The following is a 26,914-nucleotide window of genomic DNA, read 5'->3' as shown; positions in this document are numbered from 1 at the left end:
TGCAGCACATTTGCTTACATTAAAATTAGAAAAATGATGCTGTTATAAAAAGTAGAATCATTAGAAGGTACTTTCAACAAATTTATAACATTTATGTATTATACAGTGAAATCTCCGGTAAGCGGACATTCATGGGACCAAAAAATTTGTCCGTTTATGAGAGTTGCCCGTTTACGGGAAGGGTACCTTAATAACGAAATTTAACACCGTAAATTGTTTTCAGAATATTCTCAAAGATGTAGAAATAATTAAATGATATCTACAAGGATACTGTAAATATCTACAAGAATATTTATTTAAGCAATAAGAAGGATAAAAAAGAATATATAAAGAAGTTTGATATAAATACATAATTCTGGATGTAGCTACAGATAAATAAATATAATTTTCCTATTAGCATAGATACTCAAGTTAGACATATGATACCAAATAGGAGCGTACTGTCCTCAGTCCGTTTCAATTATTAGGTTCACATCCCCTTACACCTACTTATCATTTGATAGGGAACATGGTTAATACCTTCTTGGAAAATAAACCTCCCATGATTCACAGAAAAAAAAGTAATGCATACCTGTAAGTCATGAGGACCTATGGAGATGATTATTCACAATTGATCAGCTATCAAGTGTCTGAATAAATGTTTCATTTATATAAACACCTCAAAGATTATACTTCTGTTCTCTTTTTTTTACCCCAGTTGTGTTAAATACAGTCTTCAAATTGATAAGAAAATTAAAGAAATTTTCAATGGGGAAGAAGCATTGAGAGAAGTCATTTCAACTTGAGGGGTCTCATAACCTGTGTGGTCCAGATGAAAAGATCAAAAGATGCCGATGTCAGAATTATTTCAGGAGTGCAGTACCATTTTCTCTCCTTTCTTTACAAAGATAAGGCAAGGTGACAGGAGAAAGATTGATTTTTCGGTGGTGAAATAGCTTAACAATATTTTTAGTTATGGATAAGGCAAAAAGTTTTATTTACATGCTTTAAAAATGGTGAAAAGTTGCATTTTTTTAGCTTGCAATTTATTTAGAAAAAGTAGTGTCCGGTTTGTAGAGATAAAAAACAACGTTTCAGGACCAAAATGACTGTCCGCGTCCGGTTACGGGAGTGTCCGCTTTGCGGAGAATGTACGTAATGGTTTATTCATAGAAGATTCCTGGGGAATTAAAAGTATGCCCGTATTGAGAGGCGTCCGTTTTGCAGGAGTGTCCATAACAGGAGGTTTCACTGTACATGGAAGAGAATCTTAAGTTCTAAAATATATTATAAAACTCTACACTCATATTTTTTATAAAGAGCTTACTAGATGTTATTCAAAGTTTGCACAACTTATAAAATATTACAGTACAATGTGTAGTATATTATAATTTAGTCAAAAATAAAAGTTTAAATTAAAAAAACAATTTCAAATATTCAAATTAAACTTTTTCTTTTTCTAAAATATATTCACATTCTTTTTCATCAAATATATCAAGATAGATGGTACGAACTATTGAACTATACATTCACTAAAATGTGAATGTATAGTTCAAGCTAAAGACGTAAGCAACTATAGACAAGCCAAAAAATTATGTAATTATTTTACATTAATTTTACTTCCCACTGGATAATAAATTAATAAATATAAATTTTTCTTCTAATTGAAGAAAGAAATAAGCCTTATGGATTATCCAAGATGGTATTTTTGGGATTAAACGACACTCAAAGATAATATTTGTTACACAAATAAATAACTTTAGGATTTAATGACTATTTAAAGAAATTATTTAACTAGGTATGTATAATAATTATTAGTCACATATTAAAAGTTTATGAAAAGGTCGAGTGAATTTTTCAATTTTAAAATCCTTTTGTAGGAACAATTTCTAGCTAGCTGTATCAAATTAAGATAAAAAATTTAAAGAACAAATTTTAAAACATATATATACATCATTTAGAAAAAACAAACAAAACGGTTAATTTAACATTTTGGATAATTTCATGTGAAAAAAGCAGAAAAGTCTATACTTGGAAACTATATATTAAAGGTTATAAGCCTTTAAAATACAATATTAGCTGTAATAATTTCAGCAAGAGTAACAAAGAGATTTTTTAAAAATAATAATGAATGCTTAATAATATAACCATCAATTGGAAATAACGAAGCAAATATGGATGTAAAGACTATATTTCAGATACAAATACAAGAAAATTGAAAAAATAGAAAAATTATTTATATGCTTTCTCATACCTTCATAAACCCAGTCGGGAATGCCATTGAAAATCACTCCTTCAACACCAGTAGAGGTTAACTGACGTGGTTTTGCAGTGACATCAGACATATAATAAACATTGTTATCCTGCACATATGCCTGAAAAAGAAAAAGATGTGAGGGTAACTCTACATTGTATTTTTAAACAATGTATTTTTTTTACAAAATTTTTTTAAATATAAATAAAATATTTCTTTTTACAAAAATATATTTCCAGTTGCAATATTGTATTGTGTGTAATAAAGAGAGTTAAAATAACTAAATGAGCATTAATGATTAAAAAGGCTTAATAAAGAAAACAGAAAAATGGATGTCTCATAAGCTTCCATAAGGACTATAGCTGCCTGGATCAAAGTATAATGAACTAACGTTTTAAAATGCTTTATGAAGGCAAAGAATACACCAGATAACAATCTCTTTGTAGATGTAGGTGACACAAATTCTGATAATACCGTTTCCGAATTAACAAATTTGATTCGTTTGACCGGAGAAAGGCATTATCAACGGCGATGATTTTTTGAACATTAATAAGAGTATTGAATTTAAAAAAAAAAAAATCAAATATGATGTCGAGAGAGATAATGAAGAAACTGATGCTTTCTGAAAACTTCACGTAATTATCAAACTTGTAACAAAATGAGACATTTTTTTCTTTGTAAAAAGAAGTGAAATTGGAGTAAAATTGATATATTATTTAAAATGTACCTTGAAGATATGGTAAGTTTCAACTATTTAAAGCAAACTTTTATCACATCTATCTTTTTAACCACATGAATATAGAACAAAGGCATATATATATATATATCAAAATTCTTCATCTATTTTTATACTGTAGTTAATATAATTTGTTAAGTTTAAATAAATATCATGTAAATAGCTATAATAGATTATTTAATTATTTTTTTTTTCATTGCAATTATTCTAAAAGTAAATTTATGACAATAGCCTTTGTTATTAGTGCACCCTTCCTGAAAATGGACAACTCTTGTAAACGGACAATTTTTTCAGTCCTAAGAGTGTCCATTTAACAGAAGTTTTACTGTATACTTGTTTTTAAAGAGTATATATATTTATAAATACTTAACTGAAATGTTCATAGGGACAATGGGACTAAAAACATTAAAACTGGTATGATTGCCAAAGAAAACAACTATTTGGAAGGGGCATTGAAGCAATCTGAAGTTTCCTCAGGCAGTCAAACTGGTTTTGTTGTTTTCAATCTCACCTTCTTCAGTAGCGATTCATCAAATTTTAATGGTATTTGTTCCTCACTTAAATATTAATATGTTACCTATAATGTCTACATTTTTATAAGGGCTTTAAAAATATATACATTAAAAGAGGTGCTTACGAAACACTCTATACAAATAGAATGTTAGTATTTCGGTAACTTACCAATTGATTTCCAGTGGGACCCCATTCTGCATATTGCAACATTAGGTTTGGAGATTCCTTGAAAAGTGGAGATAAGTAACTGAAAGAAAAAAATAAAGTATTTTATGACCGTTAATGATATACATATAAGAACAAACAATTGAAATACAAACAGAATAACTCACTCGCTACTAATATTGTACAATAAATATGCAGCTTTGAAGGTATGTCTAAAGACCTGCAAAAGAGATTTCAATTAGATGTTAAGTAAAAGAAGAAACAAACAACATTCTTAATGATTACAAAATAGCCTAAATAAATTTTCCAGTGTCAACAAAAATGTTTAAAAATAAAATTTTAATACACAAATTAAAATTAAATATTATTTCAAAAATGCTTTTTTTTTGCTTAAAATAAACATGAAACGAAGAATTTTTTTGCATAGATGCTTTACTTAAATATTGTTACGAAACCCTTCATTCCAACACAGCGACCGAAATTTAGATTCTTCTTTTATTGTTTTGAAAATTATTTCGCAAGTATGTGTCAAACATTTCTGCAATTTAAAAACAAAATGATTTAATTATCAATGAGCCATCTGATTTAGAAAAAGTTTCAAACAGATTATCAAAACCACTATTTCTTTTGATATTACAGCACAATAAATGTGCAACATATTGAATACCTCCTACATGAAAGAGAGAATAACAAAAGACGCCCTAAATTCTAATTCTAGGTGGTTGTGATATTACATTGTACCCTCAAATTAATATCAGTGTAAAGTGCCATACGTAATCATTAGGTTAAATAATGCATTCACAATCTTTGAAAATTTTTGTTTCAAAGGGAACAATAATCACACTTTTCTTGATTGAAATGTAATTAACTTTTTGTAAAATGTTAGTCCCCATAAGCAATTTATTTTCAAGATAAAATATACTGTCTTTGCATTTATCTAGATATATGTTAATTATCAGTAATGGCTGATAGGAACCAAATTATTATTCAAATAAACTTTACACCTTTATTGCAATATTTTAAGTGGTATTTTTAGAAAGTCGCGCTATTACAAACTATTGTGTGGTATCTTAATTCTAAAAGTAAGCATTGTTTTCTATCAATTAGTCTAGCATTTTTTTAAAACTATGAGTAAGTATATAGGGCATTTTTGTAGATTCAAGATTTGATGACCTCTTGTTATAATCAGATTCCTCTCGATAACCGAGTTTGTTAAATCAAGTGTTGTCAGTATAAAAGCATAATTTTTGTGTAGTGGTTTTTTGATAAATAAAATTTTTGTTTTACTGCCTTAATCTAACACATTTTCATGTGAGCAAAGCAAGTTTTTCACGTTTGAAGATAAAAACTATATATTTTTTTTTTTGGATATGCAATATGATTTAATTGTATAAGTACAAGTTTTTCAGTTCACGAAAAAGAAAAACCACAACTTTATTTGAAACAAACCAATACATGACATTGTATAAACTTCAAAAACACTTTTTAAAATAACTTTTAATAACATGATTATTTTCAGTATTGGGCTTACAAAAGAATTTAGCGGTCATTCCTTTGAGTTATTTTACGTGCCTAATTATATGAACAATTAAGTGCATAAATACAGTAATTTCTGATACAAATGTTGCACCATCATACCATATGCCACATTTATATTTGTAGTCTCCATAATTGCTAAATATTATAAAAGAATGCTAATTTTAAGCATCAAAAATTTAAATTTTGGCAGAGGCCTACTTCTGCAATTTCAAGACACATTAATTTATTCCCAAGGAGCATTTATATATACAGTAGGGAACCGATTATCCGGAACGATCGGGACCATCGCTATTCCGGATAACTGATTTTTCCGGTTTTCTGAATCATTACAAAAAGCCGTTTTTTTTATTGTTAAACCCAACTAAAAAAAAAATATTAGGAAATAATCTTAAAAGAAGAAAAAACGATGAAATAATACAGTAATGATTATTTCTAAAATGATGGTACGGTAAACATCTTTCAAAAAAGAAAAAAAAATTGTAAAATCTTATGAGAAAAATTTTTTTTTTTTAAAAAAATGGTGGAAAAATTCATCGGATTTCGTTCCGGTTTTTTGGTATTCCGGTTTTCTGATTTCCGGATAACGGGTTCTGTACTGTATTTATATTGAGGCTTGAAAGGGGCAGAAAATATTTAGCCAAAATGCAAATGATGTGGTGCTAACCATGCTTAGAATGAACTTTATTTCTAAACTTTTTTTTTTGTTTCTGTCTTTACAAAGTTTGAAGACAATAATATAAGCAGCATTGATAAATAAATAAACAAAAAATTTAAATGAGAGTCGTTACAGATATTGAATCAAAGCATAGCATGAAAAGATGCAGTTTTCAGAATTTTAAAAAATAATTTTTGAAAAGAAAATAAAGATAAAAAAAGGGGGACATAAATAATCTCAAGGTAAAACTCTCAACTCATTATCACAGTCATAGATGATTTTGTACAATTCATCATCAATCAAAAACTTGTCTTGCCACACTATATTTTAATATCACATTAATAGCTAAAATTTAGTATGGGATACCATTTTTAGAGAAACCACTTTAATCTTGCTATTTCAGAATATTTTTGGTAAACATTTGTTTTTGGATAAATCCATGACGATTGTGGAGTTCTCACTCGAGGTCCATGGTAAAATGAAATCAATGTACAGGACGTACTTTTAATAAGAATAGGTTGCAGCTTATCTACCAGAAATTACTGTAGTTAAATAACAAAAACTAATGTAAAAAAAAATATATTTTTTTCATCATAAAATGTTTGTGATTTTTAAATTGTTGAATAAAGTTTAACTTTTTCAGGTTTAATTTTTTAAACATTTCATTTTATTTCATTGTCTGGTGTTATACTAAAGAGTTTAGACTATATTTCTGTTTTGCAAATAGTAATGAACATAAAATTGCAAATTAAGAGACAATACTTTTGAAAAATTGAATAATAAGCAACTCTTACCCTTTCATATCTATGAGACAGTAGCAGATAAAGTCTATCTTTTGAGAGCAAAAACTGAGATATGTTGTACTGTCTCTGTAAAAAAAAACTTATTAAAAAAATAGAAAACATTGAAATACAATTATAATTAATTAAAATTTAAATCATAACTTAAACATTGATATTTTAAAATAAGTGAAAATTTATTTTGTAATGAAAGCAAAGTTTCAAATTAAAAAAGTTGAAATACTAAGAATTTGTAATTAATAAATTTTAATTCTTTTATAATTAATAAAAACAATTTAATTTCTTTTTATATTTACAAAGCAAATAAACCATTGATATACGGCTTTTTGAACACATTTTTCTCAAAAAGTACTAAAACAAAAATAATTTTTCGAATTAATCAGAATAATTTTGGATAAAACCTAAATTAAATATTTTTTCTATTTCTTTATATGTAAACTTTCACAAAACATAAAATGTAGTGATAAATCTAAAAAATAGCAAAATTATAGGTAAACTTAAAAGCTAGTCGTAATTTAAGATCAATAACAACTAGGTGGCTATAAACCATACATACTTTCTTTTCACCTTTATAGGATGCAGAACAGCCACCAGCTGTTTATACTTACAATGATGGAGGGCTTAAACATGTACATAATAAGTAAAAGGGAAATGAATAATTTTTTTTAGTTAAATAATGTTATAGTTTGTACTAGAACGATGAGAGATTTAGTTTAATATTTTTATAACTTAGTAATGTAAAAGGAGACTAAATGTAAGACTTCATATTATGCAAAATTATAGTCCAGAAATTGAAAAATTTAAAATCTACCTTAAAGTTTTAAAAGATAATCTCTGTAAAATTTTAAAGATAAAATCACAGTAAAATACATACAATCTGAAGTTTAATCTGAAATATAAATTATATTGCAGCATTTTATTATTACTCCCTCATACATTAAAAGTAGTAAATACAATTAGTTGGCTTATAGTGAAAATGAAACATATGGTTTCAAGGATTAAGGGGAAAAAACATGACTTACATTCCGAAAATTTAAGTTACGTTAAGCAACAAATTTGAGTTAGTTATAAATAATAGTTGTCCCATGCATTATTTCATCTTCAAAATGGGTTTATGCTTATTCAATTAAAAGGTAAATTACCATATATTTTTTTAATAATTGATAACATTAATACATAACCATTTAAAACATATTACTTAATAATGCTATAGTGTTCACCCTAATGCATTTAGTTTATTATAGGTGAAGTTATAAGTTATGGTAAGTGATAATAGTGAAAATGCTAAATCTTATTATAATTTTATTTATTTATTTTTTGATTTAAAAGCACTCATGGAGGTAAGGCTCCTCAATTTTGAGACTAGCAGCATAATGGTTACTATGTGGTCAGTATTGTTTGTCAGTCGCCTTTACTTCTTAGACCAGTTGAATAGATCAAGTTTCCACCAGCTCTTATATTGACATCTCAAGCTCAAAGCTTTAACCATAGTGTCATTATAAGTACCACTCAATAGCAGAAACTTCTGCATTAATGTGCAACACTATGGAAAAATTCCAAGATTTACCTGCAAACCCTGTGATTAGATATTTGTATTTACTAATGGTCTGTGCTACCAGAATCTGTGAAAGTGATCAATCAAATGAATCTGTGCTACCAGTCATAGTACCACATTATTTCTGCTATCAAGGGCTTCCATTTAAATGTATACTGGCAAATAATTCAATATTTACAAGATTTTATAAATAAATAAAATTTTAAGATTTAATTATTTTTAAAATTAATAAAAAAATTTAAAAATTAACAAATACTGGTTTAACAATATATTTTTTTACTAGGAAAACATCTAAAAGAGCATTTAAATTTTTTTTTTAAAAGAGATATTTTCTTACAATTGTTGTATTAGAAAGCAAAATTTGCTCTGAATTATTTGTTACATCATAGATTCCAATGGCACCAAACGCATCTTGAAATAGGAATTCATGATCTGAAAATAATTACAAAAAATGACTTTAGATTTTCAAACGTAAAAAGTCAAAACATTAGGTCATCTGATTAAAAAAAAGCCATCTTTTTGAAAAGGTCTTAAATAGAGATGAAACTTTCGGAAAATTCAACTAATATGTTTTAAGAATTTGCATTTTGAACAGAAAGAATTAGGAAATAAAAATTATTGTGATAAAAAATTCTTAGGGTTTTCAAACTTCTCATTTTGCATACCTTCGATAATAATTTCTCGATGAATTTTTTACATTTAGTAAAATATGTATTGTAGTAAAGAGAAATATACTATAGTAGATAGTATAGTATAAAGACGAAGAAAACAAAATTAGCTTCCAGAAAACAGAAGCTATGAATTTGATTTATATTTGAAAATATATATGACATATCAATAGTAATAATATAAGTTTAAACCTTCAATACTAGTTATAATCAATTATCATTTGATCTGAAACTACAAAAATGGAATATTTCGCAGCATTATGTCAGAGAATTAGAATAATAATGCCGTAATAAATGTTCCATTTCTTAAATATGTTTCATATTTCAAGAAAGTATAGTTGTGATAATAATCTTTACTTTAAAAATATTTTTCCACTATTATTTTTTTTTTAAAAAAGTATTGTTTCACTGCAGTTATTCTTATATTATGTTTGTATTAAATATGAATGTAAAAAATAAATAAATAAAAATTACATTTTTACAAGTAAGTATCACTACAAATCAATAAATGAGATACATAAATGAAGAAAAAAAAAGGTACAATTACCAGATATCCAAGTTCCATTGAATGTTCTGTAAGAAAAGTGACCTTTTACAACTTCTTCTAATGATATTCTAGTTTTATTTGAATTTGATCCTTTGTCACCTGAAATATATAAAATATATTTCAGCAAATAACAAACAAAAAGAAGTATCACAATTCTGTAAAAAGAAAAACTTCATAAAAAATACACAATCTTGATTATGAATAAAAAATGCTTTTAAATTTCATTTTAAATCAGAAAGAATAATATTTTATAGCAGAAGTAGATCCACTACGTATCAAAGAATTAAAGTAAGCTAATTGTAATTAAAAAAATCTGATAACCATACACACATTTACTTTAGTTAATTGATAAGATATTTTATTCTCTTTAAGCAAAAATAAAAGATCATATCTTTCATTAAAGTAACACCTTGAAATTTTTTTCTCCAAAAAATGCTTAAATTTAAAGCACAAAAGATGAATAACACATGTTTGAGAACCTTTAGTTGCATCTATAAATAATTTTAAAGTTACAATTATACAAATAGGAATTCTGAGTTTTTTTTTTCTCTTCATGTTAGTTTTACTATGTAGACAAAATTTGTTTTGTTTAAAATTAAGAGTTTTAAGCACGTAAATCAATTTAAGAAACAACGGTCCTTTTCGGTCAGCTAGGCGCAAGATAATTTGGTACCATTTTGCTAGCTGGGTGAAAGCAAAAAGTTGCGAAAAAATTTAGACCTCAGCCAATTTTTTTTAAACATAGAAAAATTAAATAAATTAGATTAAATATTAAAAATAGTTGGATTTCCTTGCACCCAGTTAACTAAAAAGCACCCAAAATTAAAAAATTTTTAAAAGCTTTTTTTCAAAACTTTTTATTTAATTTAATTTTTAGTGAATGCCCACTTTTTTCAATGTTTTTTTTTTTTAAAAAAAATAGTTGGCGGAGTCTTAATTTTTTGGCGATTTTTCGCTTAGGTTGCTAACCAAAACATAACAAAATAACTAACTAAGTTTTAATTCAAGTAGTTGTAATTTGAGTTCCTAGAGATTAATAAATATAAATTTATACATTTGAAAATAATTTTTAGTTTTTTTTTAACGTGTTAATTATTTTAGGAAAAATATTTTTGCTTTACTAATGTCTATGTTAATTAATATACATGTTTTGAAATGCAAAAATTTAAAAATATCATTTAACTACATGAACTATTATAAGAAAAATATTAAAGTCAGAGTAAACGGCATATTTATCATACTGAAAATCTAAATAAAAGACACAGTTGAATGCAAAATAATAGTTAGAAATAAACAAGGTTATATTAATGACACAAAAAGAATTCTTTTTTTGCTATATTCATTAAATATTCATAAATAACATAGAAATATTGTTATTAAAATAATACTTATTTATGACAGTATTATCAATGTAATGCAACCACTAATATAGTTATTTTGAAGAAAATTTCAACAGAAACTAAAAGTTCCCTAAGTATGTGAATTATATAAAACATATTTTACATTTTGAGGAACTAATCTAACTTAGTGCCTAAATAATGAACAAATCTAATTTACAATGTGTTTAAACTAGAAGTTCCATAATTATATTTCTTTCGAATAAAATGTATTTAGCATTTGACGAACTTACTTGACGAACCTAAATAGTAAACAATATAATTAACATTACATAATTATTACATGCACCAATATTATGTTTCCATAAATGCTCATGATCATTTAATACCTGGCGTCAAAAGAACTATGGCAGCAACAATCAGAGCACAAACTATTAGAATAACTAGAAGAGCAATACCAATGCCACGCCAGTTTTTTTGATCAGGTCCAACAGCAGCGAGCTCCTATAAATAAATGTTCATATTTAGTTTTAGTAAATTTAAAACAATAGACTAAATAATAATTCACACCCCAACTTAAAATAAATTAAACCATTATAAAGTATTTCATAGCAACTTCTTCAATTATTAATTAATATTTTCTATTCACTATCCACTATGCACTTTTGTTCCATAAATATGCGAACATGATAAGAAACAATTGAAGACTTTAAATAATCTTATTATTTAACTCAATTTAACATGCAAATAAAAATTTAAGATATACCTAAATGTTATATTTTAATGCCTAAAAAAGGAAAAAAAAGAATTCCCTTTTGCTAGTTAGTACAAATGATAATGTCATCTAATCATTTATCAGTTTACAATTTATACCTAATAATACTATAAATTTTTTTTTGTATAAAAGAAAGATTTTTTTTTTTTTCATTTGAAGATATACAAATTTTAATATACAGAAGTATACAAAATGCAAATATATCTTTTCAATTAAAAAAATATTTGAAAATAATTAAACGATGAAAATGACGTGAAATATCAAATTGGCTGCATACATGTAAACATTTAACATAGAGATTTAAATTTATGTTTTAGTATATATGAATTTAATAATAAATGAAGAATAAAATAGTTTCTTAGTAATATATTTTCATATAATAAAGTTTAAAGGTAATAATATGAAATAATTATTTTAAGGAATTTCTTAGCTTGGCATTAGGACTTACCAGAAAATTAAATGCAATTATATTTTTCTGTAAGTGCAATGATAAATAAACATTTATAAATTACATATTAATATTTGATTAAAAAAAGTCTCAAATTAGTCATTATAATCAAAATTAAACACATTTTTATGTAAAAATTAACTATTTTTCATTCAGTTATATTTAAACCAAAAGAATTAAAATAAATATTAGAAAAAAAATATTCAAAATTTTTCATTTTTGAAAAATTTTTTCTTTAAAAAAGAATTCCACTCAAACTATATTTATTAATTGCCTTAAAAGAGAAAATATAAGAATTCCTTTATTATTTAAGTTCATAATAATTGAGATTGTTAACTGCTTTAAAACTGCCTAAAAGGTATATCTATTTGATGAAAGAATAATATAATTTTTATGTTGAGAAACAGTGAACTATTTCAGAATATTTTCCATAAAAATATATTTTACCCATAAATATTTACCATTAAATTATTTAATGTTCATCTGACATCACTTAAAAGCTCTAAGAAGAATTCATTTTAATATAAAATTAATATATTGAAACATTATAAATAAGTTATAAGGATTATATCATTTCCTAGTCAATTGGAGATCTTTTAAAACTCTAAATACAATATTTTAATCAATAAATTTTCAATGAATTCCAAACAACACATCTCCACATTTAAATTGGAAAATATTCTAATACAATTAACACTATAGTAAAATTAATATACAATAAAATTAAAGTTGCAATAAATTCCATTCAGAGAAACACAATAGATTCTTCCTGGATTAAAAACAATAATATATTATTGCTTATTATATACCATTTATATTGTATGCTATTTACCACTTCATTTGACATCATATAAAAAAATATTTATCAAAATTTAAAACTAATAAAAACTTTATAAATTAGATATTAATTTGATATAAAAAAAATTTAATAGTATTTCTTATTTCGGAAATAAAGAAAACTCTTCATATTTCTATGAAAAGCATCTCTTAATAATAAACTGAAATCGTTAAATCATTTACCGTTTCATCTGGCATCTCAAAAAAGCTTCAAAAATATTTCGCCAAAATATAATAACTAATTAACAGAAGCTTATAAAATTAGATATCAATTCCACATTCAACCACTCTAGCTCGCAAAATCTGTATTATTATCCATTGCACACAATAAAAACAAGCTGTTATATTACAAATAAGCAATTCAATACAAATAAGATATCGCTGTCTGTCCCCTTATGTTTATTTACACGCTTAAAAATGAATTGAATTCTGATCGCCATGGAAATATAGTTACGTGAGCATCAACAACAATTTCAAGTCCTTACCCCGGAATCGTGCTGAGATGGCTGGTGTAAAGAATTTTGGGATTGATTACAATTTTGATCTTCTTGATTTAATTTCGTATGGGCCGTCATGTTTTTCATTAAGTATAATTTGCTTCACTGCTTGGATAGAGGGAAGCTACAAAAGCTTCCCTGCCTTACACTGTAAATTACTATCTTAACATAGCTTTGGATACAATAAACAGAGAGTATTAGAATCCAAACAAATCAACGAGATGAACCGGTGGATGAGGGGGAAGAAGGGCTATCGATATGACAGCTAGCCAATCTATCGCCAAAATATTCGCCAACGCAGTCATTGCCAAGGTAGCTGAAGCAACCCCATGGAAGCAACTGGTAATGTTGCGTGATTGACCTGTTTCATTATTGCTCCAGGAATTGCTTTTGTTTGGTTTCAGTTCAGGCAACCACACAAAATTGATTATGCATTATTATTCACATTTTGCAACCTCAAAAATAATTTACTGATATCTCCTTCAAAATCGAATCAAAGCATTAAAATAAATTTTTTATTCCATGAAAAAGAAAAGAAAAAAGATGCAAAAATAATTTAAAAAAATGTCTATTTTAAAATGAATTTTTTTATTCGGTTTGCATCCTGACTATCTATAAAAAAAGAAGAAAAGGCAAACTCTTCAAAATTCTACATTCATAAAATTAATAAATTCACTCGAAGAAAAGGAAGATATATTGCTTTAAAGCACTCATTTATGTGTATTATTAATATTTCCTTTTTTAAAATAAATAAGATATCATAATGGACGCGTATTGTTCATAAAGGTATTAATGTACTACTTTTGATATTTAAAAGTTTCTTAATGAGCACACTGAATTAACTAAGGACATAGAAAATATATATCACTCAACATTAACAAAATATATACAATCTCACAAGCTATTGTTATATTTCTTCAGAATTTCAAGTTAACTTATTGAAATCTTGCATTTAATGGTTATTTAGAAAATTCTTGTAACTTATTTTTTAGATTTAACTTATTTTTTAGATATATTTTAGATTTTTGTAGTTTTTATTTAATATTTCTAACTGTTTAATAAAACAAAAAACATTTGATTCTTAAAATCGGACGCTTGGTCATACAAAAAGAATAAACACGAGGCTGAGAAGAATGTTAAAGTGGAGACCAATGATCTCAAAACCTAGAGGATGATCCAAAAGCAGATGATTAGTTAAAGTAACTATAATAAAAGCAATCTATCCACAATAAAAATCACAAATTGGAAATTCAAGCTAAGAACAGAAAAATTAGGAACAACTTTGTCTAGCATTCAAGCTAAGTCCCACTGTGGACTGTAGTGTCATAATTTTATTTTCTTCTGACAGCTTTTATGTTATCTTTGTTAGAATCCATCCATGTATTAGTTAGTCAATCAGTGACTCAGGGGATAGAGCGTCCTAATAAGGTGACGCAGGTTCGAAACCCAGCGATGTTTGGTGGATATGAATTCTACTCCAGGCTCACCCTAACCGAAATTCTAACGTTAAATATTTTCAGTGACAGACAGATCATGGGTTAGAATCCCCTTCCCGTCGGTCTAACCGTAGGAGATTTTCGTGGTTTTCCTCCCCATATAACGCAAATGTGGGTTAGATCCATCAATAAGTTATCAGCGAAGGCAAGTTTGCCCCAATGCTTGATCTGGCAGTTCTATAGTCTTCTGGGTTGAGTTCAAAGTTACGAGGCTATGAAGTTGAGCATTAATAGTCGTTAACTCAGAATTGAGTCTACTGCTTAACGCGAGTCATAAAATAAAATAAATAAATCCACGTAATTCATGAAATTTATTTCTTATTTTTTAGATAAGCATGAGTGTTATTGATGTTTCTAGGTATAATTTTAATTAAATATTAATCGAAAAATCAATTCTGTTGAAATTTGTAAGTATTGACTGATTTTTACAGAAAATAAAATTTTTTTAAACACGTTGTAACATTGTAGAACTGAAAAATGTGTTTGTTAAATGAAGTTTAATTAAAACATGATAAATCAAGATATTAAAATATAAATTTTATTTTGCAATAGAATTAATTAAAAAATCAATTTTATCTTTAAATTTTATTAATTTTGTAAGCAAGATAAGGCGCTGGAAGTATTTGTTTTTGACATCAGTTTTCTAGCCACATTCGACATTGCAAAATTAGTATATTGTTTGTTTTTTCCTATAAAAAATTCAATTAATAAATACATATTAAAATAAGAAATTGAATGATTATTTTCAAAACTTAGACACAACTTAGACACTAGACCTAGGCACCTACATAAGATGAACATATGTGTTAAATCAATCATATAGAAACAGCTGGTTTCTGGTTCATTTATCTATTGCATAAACCGAGATCTGCTATCACCGATAAATGACAAGTTAAAGCTTCTGTCTTTCTATTATTAAACTTTTACTGTCATAGTAAGAAAATAAACATCCAGCAATCTCTTATTGATGTTGAAAACAAATAATCGCGGAGATCAATATCGAGCACGAAAGTAAATGCCTTTGTAGTTTAATAGTGCGATAAGAAAAATGAGTGAAAAAAGCAGTTTGCTTTGGGATTTTAATAATATCCAACTACTATCCCTTTAACGGAGAATTTTTATTAAGCATATTTTTCGTACTTTTTTCATTATTTTGTATTAATGTAGGACAAAATAAGCGAAAAAATATTATATTTAGCATTTTAATACTTTATGGTTATGAAATACAGCGGGGTCTTTTTCGGCGTTGAAGGTGAAATCCTCTAAACACGGCTCCATTTCAAACAATAATTTTTTTATATTTTCACTTATTTGCAGTTATTTAGGTTTAAGAGAAACAGTTGTTTTTCATTGAAATTTCTTTAATTTACAAAATCAATTATTGGTAAATTATAGAATGCGAATAAAAAAATTTTTTTTTCTAGCTAGTTTTTCTTTTTTGAGGGGGTTTACATTTTAGTATAAATATAATTCCAATAATCTGTCGGACAAATAATTTCCTGTTTTTTATAATTAAAAAATACAAACATATATTTTTGCTTGTAATTAGAGCGCCAGAAAAAAAAACGGATTAAAAAGAACACTGATATCGCATTGGCATCAAAGGGTAAATGCCATTTTTTTTAATGCAGAACCCAGTCTTTTTTTGTTGAAATATTTTAAATTTTCGTGTTATTATACCTAAATTTATTATTTTTTTAAATTGATATCATAAGGACTGTAAAGAATGAAGCTATTTTAAGAAAAAATTATTTTTTTAAAATAAAAAACACATTTATTTAACAACAGCACATAAAGTAACAAAATTAAAGTACCAGTAATAGCCTTGCAAAAAAATAAAGAAAAACCTTTAACGGGTAAGCATAAACCTTAAATTTAAATTTTGAAAAATAATATATATATATTCTCAAAAATCAACCATTCTCTGATGTTCCATAAATATCGTGCTCTTATTTTTAATTTATACCGTTATATGTTTTGTTTCTTTTATTCATGCTTTTGCTAGCCAGATACTTTTTTAATATTTTTTAGACTTTATAAGACCTACATCCAAATTAAGCATTAGTAACCATTTATTACTTTTATTGCAATGCAATTGGGTATAATATAGCCTACGTCACAGGTTGTGTTGTTCCTACTAAATTTAACCCATGAACGGCATTTTCTGCGAGCCTAACTTCAAGCCACAAATAAACAAACGAAGTGTTCGATCGTTTAAATAGCTGCTCGCCAGATTTTATTGCATTATAAAGAAAAGTTATTGAAACTAAATACAACTAAATAAACAAAAGCAACTAAAACAAATAACAACAACTACTAATAACAATAACTAAATAAACAACAACTAAATTACATTCGTTTAGCATTGCGTCATATGTTGTTCCTACTAAATCGAAGTAGTTGTGTTTTTTTCATATTATACCCAATTATTTATATTAAGTCTAAACAAAATATTTTATAAATTGTACCTTTAAAATATCAATAAATACACAACACGTTTGCTTGAAAATTATAAAGTTTCTTAGGTATAATTACATGTTTTTTATGTTATAAAAACTGTAATAAAATGTTCAATGAAGCGAATGTAAATGGTGTTAAACCAGCACGTCGTAAAATTAAACGGAACCAAAAATAGGACAGATCTACTGTCATGAAGGTTGGTAGGACCAGCATTTACTAAGGGTAGGACATCATTTAGGCTGACGTTATCATGCAAATTTTTATTAATTTCTTTGGAATAGCTTCTTTTAATGCTTTATAAATAAACTATTTTATCAATAGAATAAAGGAAATTATTCGTCCTACATTGGCCAGAGTATATTTAGAGCATACCATTCAGTAAATTATTAAAAGTTTTTTAAGATTTAATTATAATCTCATTTTCATCTTTTCAGTGTTTTCCCCTTAACTTTTTTTATTTAATTAACCTTCTTTTTTACAATTTTTTTTCATACTAAAAAAGAGGTAATTTCGATACTTTATTTTACAACTGCAGAAAGAGAAAAAAAACTATTGAAAATTTAATTCCATTTTAAAGCTATCTCTAAAAATTAAATATACTAATCAGTTTCATTCGCATGAATTAAAATACAAATTTATGCAGTTTTTTTATGTTTTATATACATCATATCTGAGAATTTGCATTAAAAATTTTTATTAACTCTTTTAAGCTGTATTAAATATTTTATTTCATTGAAGCTAATATTTTTTTCACAAATGAAGTACTAAATTGATTTATATTATAATTTAAACCACCAGAATCTCTCTACATGACTTATATAAATGCAAAATTGATTTAATAAGATGCAATCAAAATTTGAGCTCTAGTAATGACAATCTGATTATTCAAAACGTTTTTCTTTGCGCATTCAAAAGGATTTGTTAGGTTTCACGACTACTAATAAGCTCTTCATTAGGGCAAAAATTTCTCATTTCTGTCCTAATTAAAAGCTTATTAGCATGCTTTCAAAATATGTTGACTGCATTTCAATTTATTCATAAGGTTAATTTAAATAAGAATTAAAGCTTAATTCTCATATAAATGCAGCATTTGTTCGGAAGTGTATTTTTAAATGACAATATTTAACTACAATTTTGATTTCAAAGTGAAGATACTGCCCAGCTTCTAAATAACTGAATACGGAAATAATTTTGGGTGAGCTGAAAACTGTTTTAAAAGTTATAATTAAAACAAATATAAATATTGCCCTTTCCTCGTTTTAGTCACCCTCTTGCATTTTTGGGGTTACAGGCGAAACTTCAATGTTGCTATTTAGACAAGTGAGGTATTGTGTTAAACGTTGTTCCCATCTTTTTTTACTCTCATCTAAGTGAAACTTCATCGAAGTCAATAAGACTAATAATTAAAATTAAAAATAATTAGTTTCATTCAAAAAAATGCAAAAAAGAAGTTTTGACAGCTCTTGTTTAACATTGCTCTACAAATCAACGAAGTTAGAAAGATTTTATAAAGCATTTGTTTTGCGTTACCCGTAACGCTAATATTTTCCTCCCCCCAGTGTTACTGCCATTTGTAAGAGTTTGTGTACCCGCTGTGAAGCTCAGAGTTATTAGAAACTGTAAGGCTTGGCAAAATCTCTCTATTATTTCCAATATATTATTTTATGCTAAATCAAATCAGACCCAATTTAAGCCTATAGAAATTAATTTGTAACTCAAAAAGATTTCATTTATATGTCAATTTCCCCCTAAAACTTCCGTTTTAAAGCGAGTTTGCTCAATCTTTGAAGCAGGCAACCCCTTGTCTTCTGGGTTGGGTTACAAGATTACATTCATATTGGAATATCATATACATAAGAGTATTAATTTATAGTAATCTATTTCAATAAGTAAATTAATAATTATATTAATAATTATTGAATAATTATATTACGTATCTTAATAATTACAATTCTGAAATACACTACTAAGTTACACGTTTCAGTATTGTACTAAGATGATTGATTTTTTTAAAAATAAATAGTAGGGTTTCACAATTGCAAAAAAAAACTTTTGTATAAATTTTATATTAATGAAACATGCTTAAAAATTAAATCTTCCGCTCTAGAGCACGCGAATAAAAATTCTGAAATATTTTAAATGAGTGGTAAATGCATGCCTTAAATATAATTATGTGAATTCGAAATTTCTTTTTATGATTCTTAATTGCTCACACCAGCTGTTTCTAATTATTTCTGGCTTTGGAACAGGTAATTATGAAAGATTATGTGCTGAGTTAAATTTATATATATATATATATATATATATATANTATATATTTGAGTGGTATCAGCATAGAATCAATTAAAGTTTTTATAACGGCATGTACGAGGAATATTAATTTATCATTCTTTCTTAATTTTATTCTCGGTTATTCTCACCTTGATTATTATTCAAAGCTAAGGGCTAAAACTAAAAGAGTTGTTTATTTATTATAAAGTACATGATATTACTCTATTATACAACATTTTATAATTGAGATCTTTAATTAATGTTTTCCATTATTTCACAATAAATAAATAATACTTGCTTTTTAATAAGAGATATTTTAGTTTTATAATAAATTTTATGCAACTAAATTCAGTTAATCCATTCTATTAAACTAAGGAATACAAAAGAAATATTTAATGTTCTAAAGCAATAGTAGAAACTAACTTTTCGCACTTATGCTAAATAATCTCTAAGGCAAAAAATATTTAAACGTGTGTTTAGACAGAAATTCAAGTCAATTCAGAAATTTAAGCCTTCATTAGACTGAAAGACAAGTTTTGAAGGAAATGGGGAAAACGAATTTCTTCTTTAATTAATGGTTTGGACCAATGTAAAACATCAATTACCATTGTCAGGGTCTGATTTGTAATGAGGCCTGAGAGACCTATGCTTAGGGCCCCAACATTTCTGAAGACCCCCTAATGTTACAGTATTGTTTTCCTTTTCGTTTTTAAATTGTCTATTACAATTATGAGTTAACAAAAATTGAAATAAAATTTATAAATCATCAATGGCTCGACAGCCCAGGGTGGGCCTTGGCCTTCCCAAGAAGTTTCTTCCAGGCTAACCTTTTTTTGCTAGTGTTTTCCAATTTTTAGTTTTTAAGGCCAAAAGGTCTTTCTCTAAGCCATCTATCCATCTCAAATTCGGCTTGCCTCTTTTTCGTGCGCCAGCTGGTCTGGCATTGAAAACTCTTTTTGTGGTACGGTCAAAATTTATAAATATATCATAATATTTATTTATGTTTTAAATAATATAAAAACATTTTTTATAAGTAAACAACGAGTAAATTTCGTTTAAAGTTTCGACCAGTGGAGCCCTTGACCATTGATTCTAGAGCTATCTTGTAAGGGATCAACACTGTAAGAGCAGCTTAACCCCGTCCCGTCCCTGCAAAGGGACATTCGGGGAATACAGATTACTTGAAAATTAAGTATTACAGATTAAGTTTGATGTAGACTCCTGGAAGGGATGGCTTAGTGACGAAAATGGAAGCACAAGGATCTATATTAAAAAAAATTCCTGATCAAATTATGGTAAAAGGCACTGGAACACTGAGCGAAGCTGTAAAAATTCCTTTTTACCGCAAAGTTCTGTATCGTAATTTTTACAATAATATTTATTTAATTATAGTGATTCAGTTATTTTACAGTAAATATTGTAAAAAGTTTTACAATAATATTTATTTTATATTTATTTTACAATAATAGTTATTTTACAGTAAGTATTACGTAATTTTTGCAATAATATTTTTTTAATTATAGTGATTCAGTTATTTTACAGTAAATATTATTGTAAAAATTAGTTTATCGATTTTTTATTCCGTAAAATTTTACTGTAAAATGTTGTGACACCCCAAGTGCCGGTACTTTTTACCGTAATTTAATCCGAAATTTTTTATAGTGTGGAACTTTCTGACCTTATAAACAGGTAGTATGTTCTTTTAGAATTACTCAGAAACTTTACAAAAAAAAAAAAGCTTTAAAAGAAAGTTAGAGTAAATAGTTTTTCAGTTTTTCATGTTAATAAAACTTGTGATAAACATATTTTTTGAATAGTCATAAAAATGTTGCGTTTTTCATCACCTTCTTTAAACTCATTTCACACTGAAAGCATTAATAATATTTAAAACTAGCAACGTAAGCTTATTTCAAAATAAATTTACGTACCTCATACTTTCCCCACACCGCCATGCTGCTCTTTCTTCAAGCGAGACACTTTGTATTATTTCCTCAAAATAGAGAAAACTAATGTTCTTACAGCGAATGGTATCTAAACATATTTACAGATTACGAGAGCAGTTTCTCCGCCAATCAAAATTCAAAGTAAGGTTTCTACCAAATCTGAACTTAGAGGATGCGGTTGAGAGGTAAAGAGTATTATTGTGGCTGTGAATGATAAAAATAGTAGTTTCCTAACGAAGTGGCTATCGTCCGAATCACCGAAGCGAAGAAAAAATAAATGAAGTTAAAAAAAAAGTGAAAAAAAAAAGAAAATGAAATGAAAAGTACCAAAAGAAATCAGATTGTGAGCGTATTCTCGGGAAATATCTTGTAAACAAATCGATTCGATAATAAACAACGATGAATCGAAATGGAAAGAAGAAATTTGTACAAAATTTCTGGGTTAAAGCAAAATTTCTGGGTTACATAAGTAAAAAAACATTTTCACTTTTTTCAAATCTTAAAACTTAAGTAGCCAACTTGTTAACTGAGTAAAATTTGTTAAAAGATGTTCATATCTGTTTTTAAATTAAAGCAAACACATAGCCATCAGTACTTATTGTCTATTTGGCACTTATTTAACCCATCAGTACCCATTGTCCATTTGGCACTTATTCTTGCAGTGTGTTACTGCTATATAATTGGAAACGAAACTATAATAATTTTATTTTACTATTTAAAGTAATATTCATGCAATCATTTTGGAATAAAATAAAGGATCATATTTAAATTTTTAAAAAAAAATGAACGAATTTTAAAGTCTGAATTTGATTATAAATGTTCCAAAGATAAAAGTTTAAATATTAATAAATGTCTACCGTATAGGTCCGTAAAAGTACTATAGCTTTACTTTACTAATTTAAGTTAATATATAAGACCGTTATTTAAAAACATAGAGAGATACACTTAGAATAGCATTTTTAATTTTACTAATTTTTATATTACACATTATTTTGCTACTTATTTAAAACTTAATTGTAAAACATTGAGTATTAGTTTGATTAAAGTAAAAAAAAAGTATTTTTTTACATAAATAATACTGTCAAAACAAGCAATCGAATGTTACGATACCGTAGGAAGTACAATCATCAGCAACAACACATATAAAGAGAGCTTATTTTGTCTTAGCACTGATAATATTATTTATTTTATTAAAGTTTGCACCTGTCTATTTTAACGATAGCAATTATTTGAACTTCAAAATGTTGTTTTCGGCTTAATTACTTCATCGTGGAAAGAACTCTTCTTTTTCTTCAATAGTAATTCTATTATTTTATGAATCTTAAATCGTAAAATATGATACTGCTGGTTATTTGAAATTATAATGAAAAACACAATGCCTAAATTATTTTATATTATATTTTTGTTGTTTGAATTTTGGTTTTGTGTTTTTGGTATGATATTATCTTACTGATTATTACTGAAAGACACAATATTTCTTATATTTAAATAAATCTTTAGGTTATATAATTCTGTTGACCACTTATAATTATAAAGAGAAACACGATATTATCTTTATTATTTTACGAATCATAATAAGATTATAATATATCTTGTTGTTTAGTTACAATTATACTGAAAAATATAATATTTTTATTTTACGAATATATATTGTTATAATATTATCCTGTTGGTTATTTAAAATTATCCTGAAAAACACAATAACTTTATTAACTGATGAAACTTAATGACATAGTTTTTCCCTAATGGTAATTGGAAATTATACCGAAAAACACAATACCATTAATATTTTAAGAATTGCTATATTGTAATATTATCTTGCTGGTTATTTGAATTTTCCCTGAAAAACGCAATAACTTCATTATTTTATGAAACTTAATGCTAAAATTTGATCCTGCTGGTTATTTGAAATTATATTAAAAAATTCAATCTATCAATTTACGAATCTTAATTTTGTAATATAATCCTATGCTGTTATATGCTGTACTATATGCTGTTTATTTAAAATTACTCAGAAAGTCACAATGTATCGATCATCTTATGAATCTCAACGTTATAATCGACACTTTTTTTGCCAAACATATCAATTATCAACGTTGTTGGAATTTTCTAGAAAAAACGGTTAAATAATAATTTATTTAACTGTTATTTTACCATATCCAACCAAAACAATCAAATAATGATAAGAAGATGGTATTCAAACTATATTAACTGTGAGAAAAATCATTTATTGTTATCATTTATTATTTATAACCATATTATAACCTAATATGGTTAAATAACCAGAATTTCTTTCTCGCCAACTAGGCCCACAATATAAAGTCACTTAATTCCTTTCTACAATGCACTTAATGTAGCCAAGAGGGCTAACCTGTCGATCTCATGACCGACTATATGGAGGTTCAAATCTCAGTGTTTATATCACGTCCATTCCTTCAACATATGAAGTGCTTCCAGTGTTCTTGTCCCCCTAATTGGTGACCCTGGACAATTAAAAAATGAAACTCTTATTCGAGCATAGATGGCAGCACCATGGAGTAGCTAAAACAGCCTAGTATTTACTGCCTGTCACATTCCATGGTTCATGAAAGCCTGACATAACCCAACTCGAATGTCTAATTAAATTTCATTTTTATGTTTTTTTTTATCTATACTAGTTTGTAAACGGTTTCAAAACCGTAAAGGTAAGAAATGAATGGTTAGTTGAATGGACAGACTGCTGGCGGTTATTTTACTGTAATTTCAGAATGAAAATTCTAATAGTTAACAAGTGCTTTATTTATCTGTTTATCGATTTAAAAGCGAATTTATATCATAGTAAATAAACTCTTCATCCAGTACCTGAGTTAGTTCAAAAGGTTTTCCTACGGTTTCTTGTATTGCATATTAGAAACATATTTTGCAATGCAATGCTTTTCCCTTTGCGTTATAAACAGTTATTATTGTGCATATGCTTTCAGCGACGCGGAAACAATAATAATAGTTTATACTTCCTTAAGCATATAACTTAAAACTTTGTGGGAGCAGCGCTCACGACATTTTCAGTTTTTATTCCCATTTAATCTATTTGCTGCAAAAAATACAACAGAACAATTCGAAGTTGGCACGGCGTTTCACCATTAAATGTTTAATAAAATGTATATTTACTCAATAAACTAAACTTTCGTTACTAATGCTCGGTTACATTTCTTTAAAAAAAAAAGTTTAAATCGGATACAGTTTTGATATAAAACGTTAAAATGCGTAACATATTTTGATGTTTAAATAAATGAAGCTGTTTCAACATAGAAGAGCTCGATAAACAAATGTTCAATTCTTATGAAATTATTTAAATAACTACATTACTTTTATGATGCTCTATTTTACATGATATTTTGTATAAAAGAAAATGTAAGGTTTAAAAACGAACTCGATTTTCTCTTTAAATTTTTTCAGTTTGTTGTTATACCTATTTTAATCTCCTCGAACTGTTTCGATTACAAACATTTCAGTTTGTCTTAATTAAATAATTCTTCTTTCTTTTTACTATTTTCAAACTTTTCTTTTTACTTTCTTATAAAGTTTGAAAAACAAAATAAATATACATATTAAGTGAAATTTTCTTGAAGAAAACAATTTAGGCTCAAATAAGGCAAGAGTTGTAGTTTCGCATTTAAAGCTATTTGTTTGCATTAACACTAACTAAATCCAAAATATTGGTTAAACTTACAGTAAAATTAAAATAACTAGACTCTTAAAACAATCGAATAGATCTCTGCTCCTTTTAAAAATACTAAAAATATTTATCATAATTTAAGTACTTGTAAGAAGAACTGACCTTTTTCTTTTGTACGGAATTTCTGTAAAAGGATAGAGATAGGTTTCAAACAAAGATGGCAAAATTCATGATTTTGTTTCTTAAAAGAAAAGAAGGATTTGTTTGATTTAAATCAGATTTTTTAAAATATTTATCAGCCAAATAATCTGATTAAGTATATCAAAAGCACTTAATACTTAACAGTACTTAATATAATTTAAAAACAATATAGTTAAAATAGTTGATATTTCAAGGTAAAATGTTTCAAAAATTATTATTTAATTATTACAAGCTAATCACTAGACAAATAAAATCACGATAATTTTTGTTTGAAATAATCATCCTAAAATTTTAAAAACAGGGGGCAATTAATCAGTTAGGTATCCAATGAAAAGTAAATTAGTTTAGATCAGAATACGTGAAAGGACAAAAAATATTGCAAATTTCTCTATATTGCAGAGCAAGTCTTTCTTCATTACTGATAAGCACAAACTACGTATTTAATATGTTTTAAAAGCACTTGAAGTATTTATATAATATTTATGATATAAAGTATTCGCATGTAATATGGCGTATTCAGATAATTTAAATATGTTTATTACTAGCAGATTATTTTACATACAGCTAATGGAAAATTATAATTTAACAGATTAATCTTACTCTTATGCATTTTTAGTCTTTAATTTTATTTATTTATTAGTCCATTTTAAAATATAATAATTTATCCTTTCATTATTTATTGGGGCAAAAATCTCATTAGCAATGAAATTGGACTTTTAAAAAGAATCACACCCTAAAAAATTTTAAAATATCTTCAACTTATTGACTTACTTCAAAAAATAAGTTGGTTTAAATCATTGATTTAATAAAAAATTCACAATAGATTTATTTAAATCATAGATTTTTCAAAAAAATCATTGATTTTTTCAAAAATCAAGTGATTTAAACCACTATTTTAATCATGATTTAAATCAAATGATTTGAATAATGCTTGGTATGAAATTTTTCACTAAAACCTATGTCATTATTTACAATAAGCAGTAGAACCACGACTAGTTTAAAAGTAACAAAAATAAATTCATGTAATTTAGATCTGCAATAAATTGCATTTTGACAATACAATATATATTTTTGAAGCAATAAACGCGTGTCACTTTGATTATAGACAATAAATCAAGTTTCAGTAAATCAAAATATTTTTAATGCAATAGACAAATATAACTTGCATTATCGACAAATAGAATCTCGATAATCAAAGACGTTTTTAAAACTGAAGCTTCGGAAGAAACTTTGAATGAATTGAGTTATAATTCCTCCGATAAATAAATCGTTAAAACTCCATTTCGCTGCTCTCCATGCGTGTCATTTTGCTTCTTTCCCTTTAGGTAAAAATGAAAAGCGGATTTGTTTTATGAGAAACGTGTTTTAGGAAAGTTTGAATAAACTGAAATGGTGTCAGAAGAGAAACTACGAACTTTAATGTTTTGAAAGTGTACAAATAGATAATCATATCTTATTTTGAGGCCACAATATGTTCGTCGAATTGAAAAGTTTAGCTGATTGAAAACTCTTTTAATAAAAAGCTTAGGAAGCATTTTGGAAAAGCGATTTCTTTTTCTTTTCAAAATTTATTGTGCTAAGCT

At 26.4% G+C, this 26,914-nt stretch overlaps 1 protein-coding gene across 6 annotated transcripts in view; it reads right to left on the bottom strand.

The window, feature by feature from the left end:
• Positions 1-26,914, bottom strand: part of LOC107452244 (prolyl endopeptidase FAP) — a 128,181-nt gene that overhangs the window by 28,320 nt on the left and 72,947 nt on the right. For 3 of the 6 annotated variants that reach the window (XM_071181373.1, XM_071181374.1, XM_071181375.1), the window contains exons 2-8: positions 11,138-11,252; positions 9,412-9,510; positions 8,534-8,628; positions 6,636-6,710; positions 3,815-3,867; positions 3,651-3,729; positions 2,234-2,354 (exon numbers count right to left, since the gene is read on the bottom strand). In XM_071181373.1, the coding sequence (XP_071037474.1) occupies positions 2,234-2,354; positions 3,651-3,729; positions 3,815-3,867; positions 6,636-6,710; positions 8,534-8,628; positions 9,412-9,510; positions 11,138-11,252 (637 nt within the window). Of the gene's footprint in view, positions 1-2,233; positions 2,355-3,650; positions 3,730-3,814; positions 3,868-6,635; positions 6,711-8,533; positions 8,629-9,411; positions 9,511-11,137; positions 11,253-12,991; positions 13,561-21,460; positions 21,591-26,914 lie in introns of those variants that run through there. The other 3 variants (XM_071181376.1, XM_043039990.2, XM_071181377.1) reach the window with 3 other exon arrangements.

This window comes from Parasteatoda tepidariorum, chromosome 5 (genome assembly GCF_043381705.1).
Source record: "Parasteatoda tepidariorum isolate YZ-2023 chromosome 5, CAS_Ptep_4.0, whole genome shotgun sequence".
NCBI classification, from domain to species: Eukaryota; Metazoa; Arthropoda; class Arachnida; order Araneae; family Theridiidae; genus Parasteatoda; species Parasteatoda tepidariorum.
Note: the sequence above shows the minus strand (reverse complement) of the source record. Positions and strands in the feature narration are given on the sequence as shown.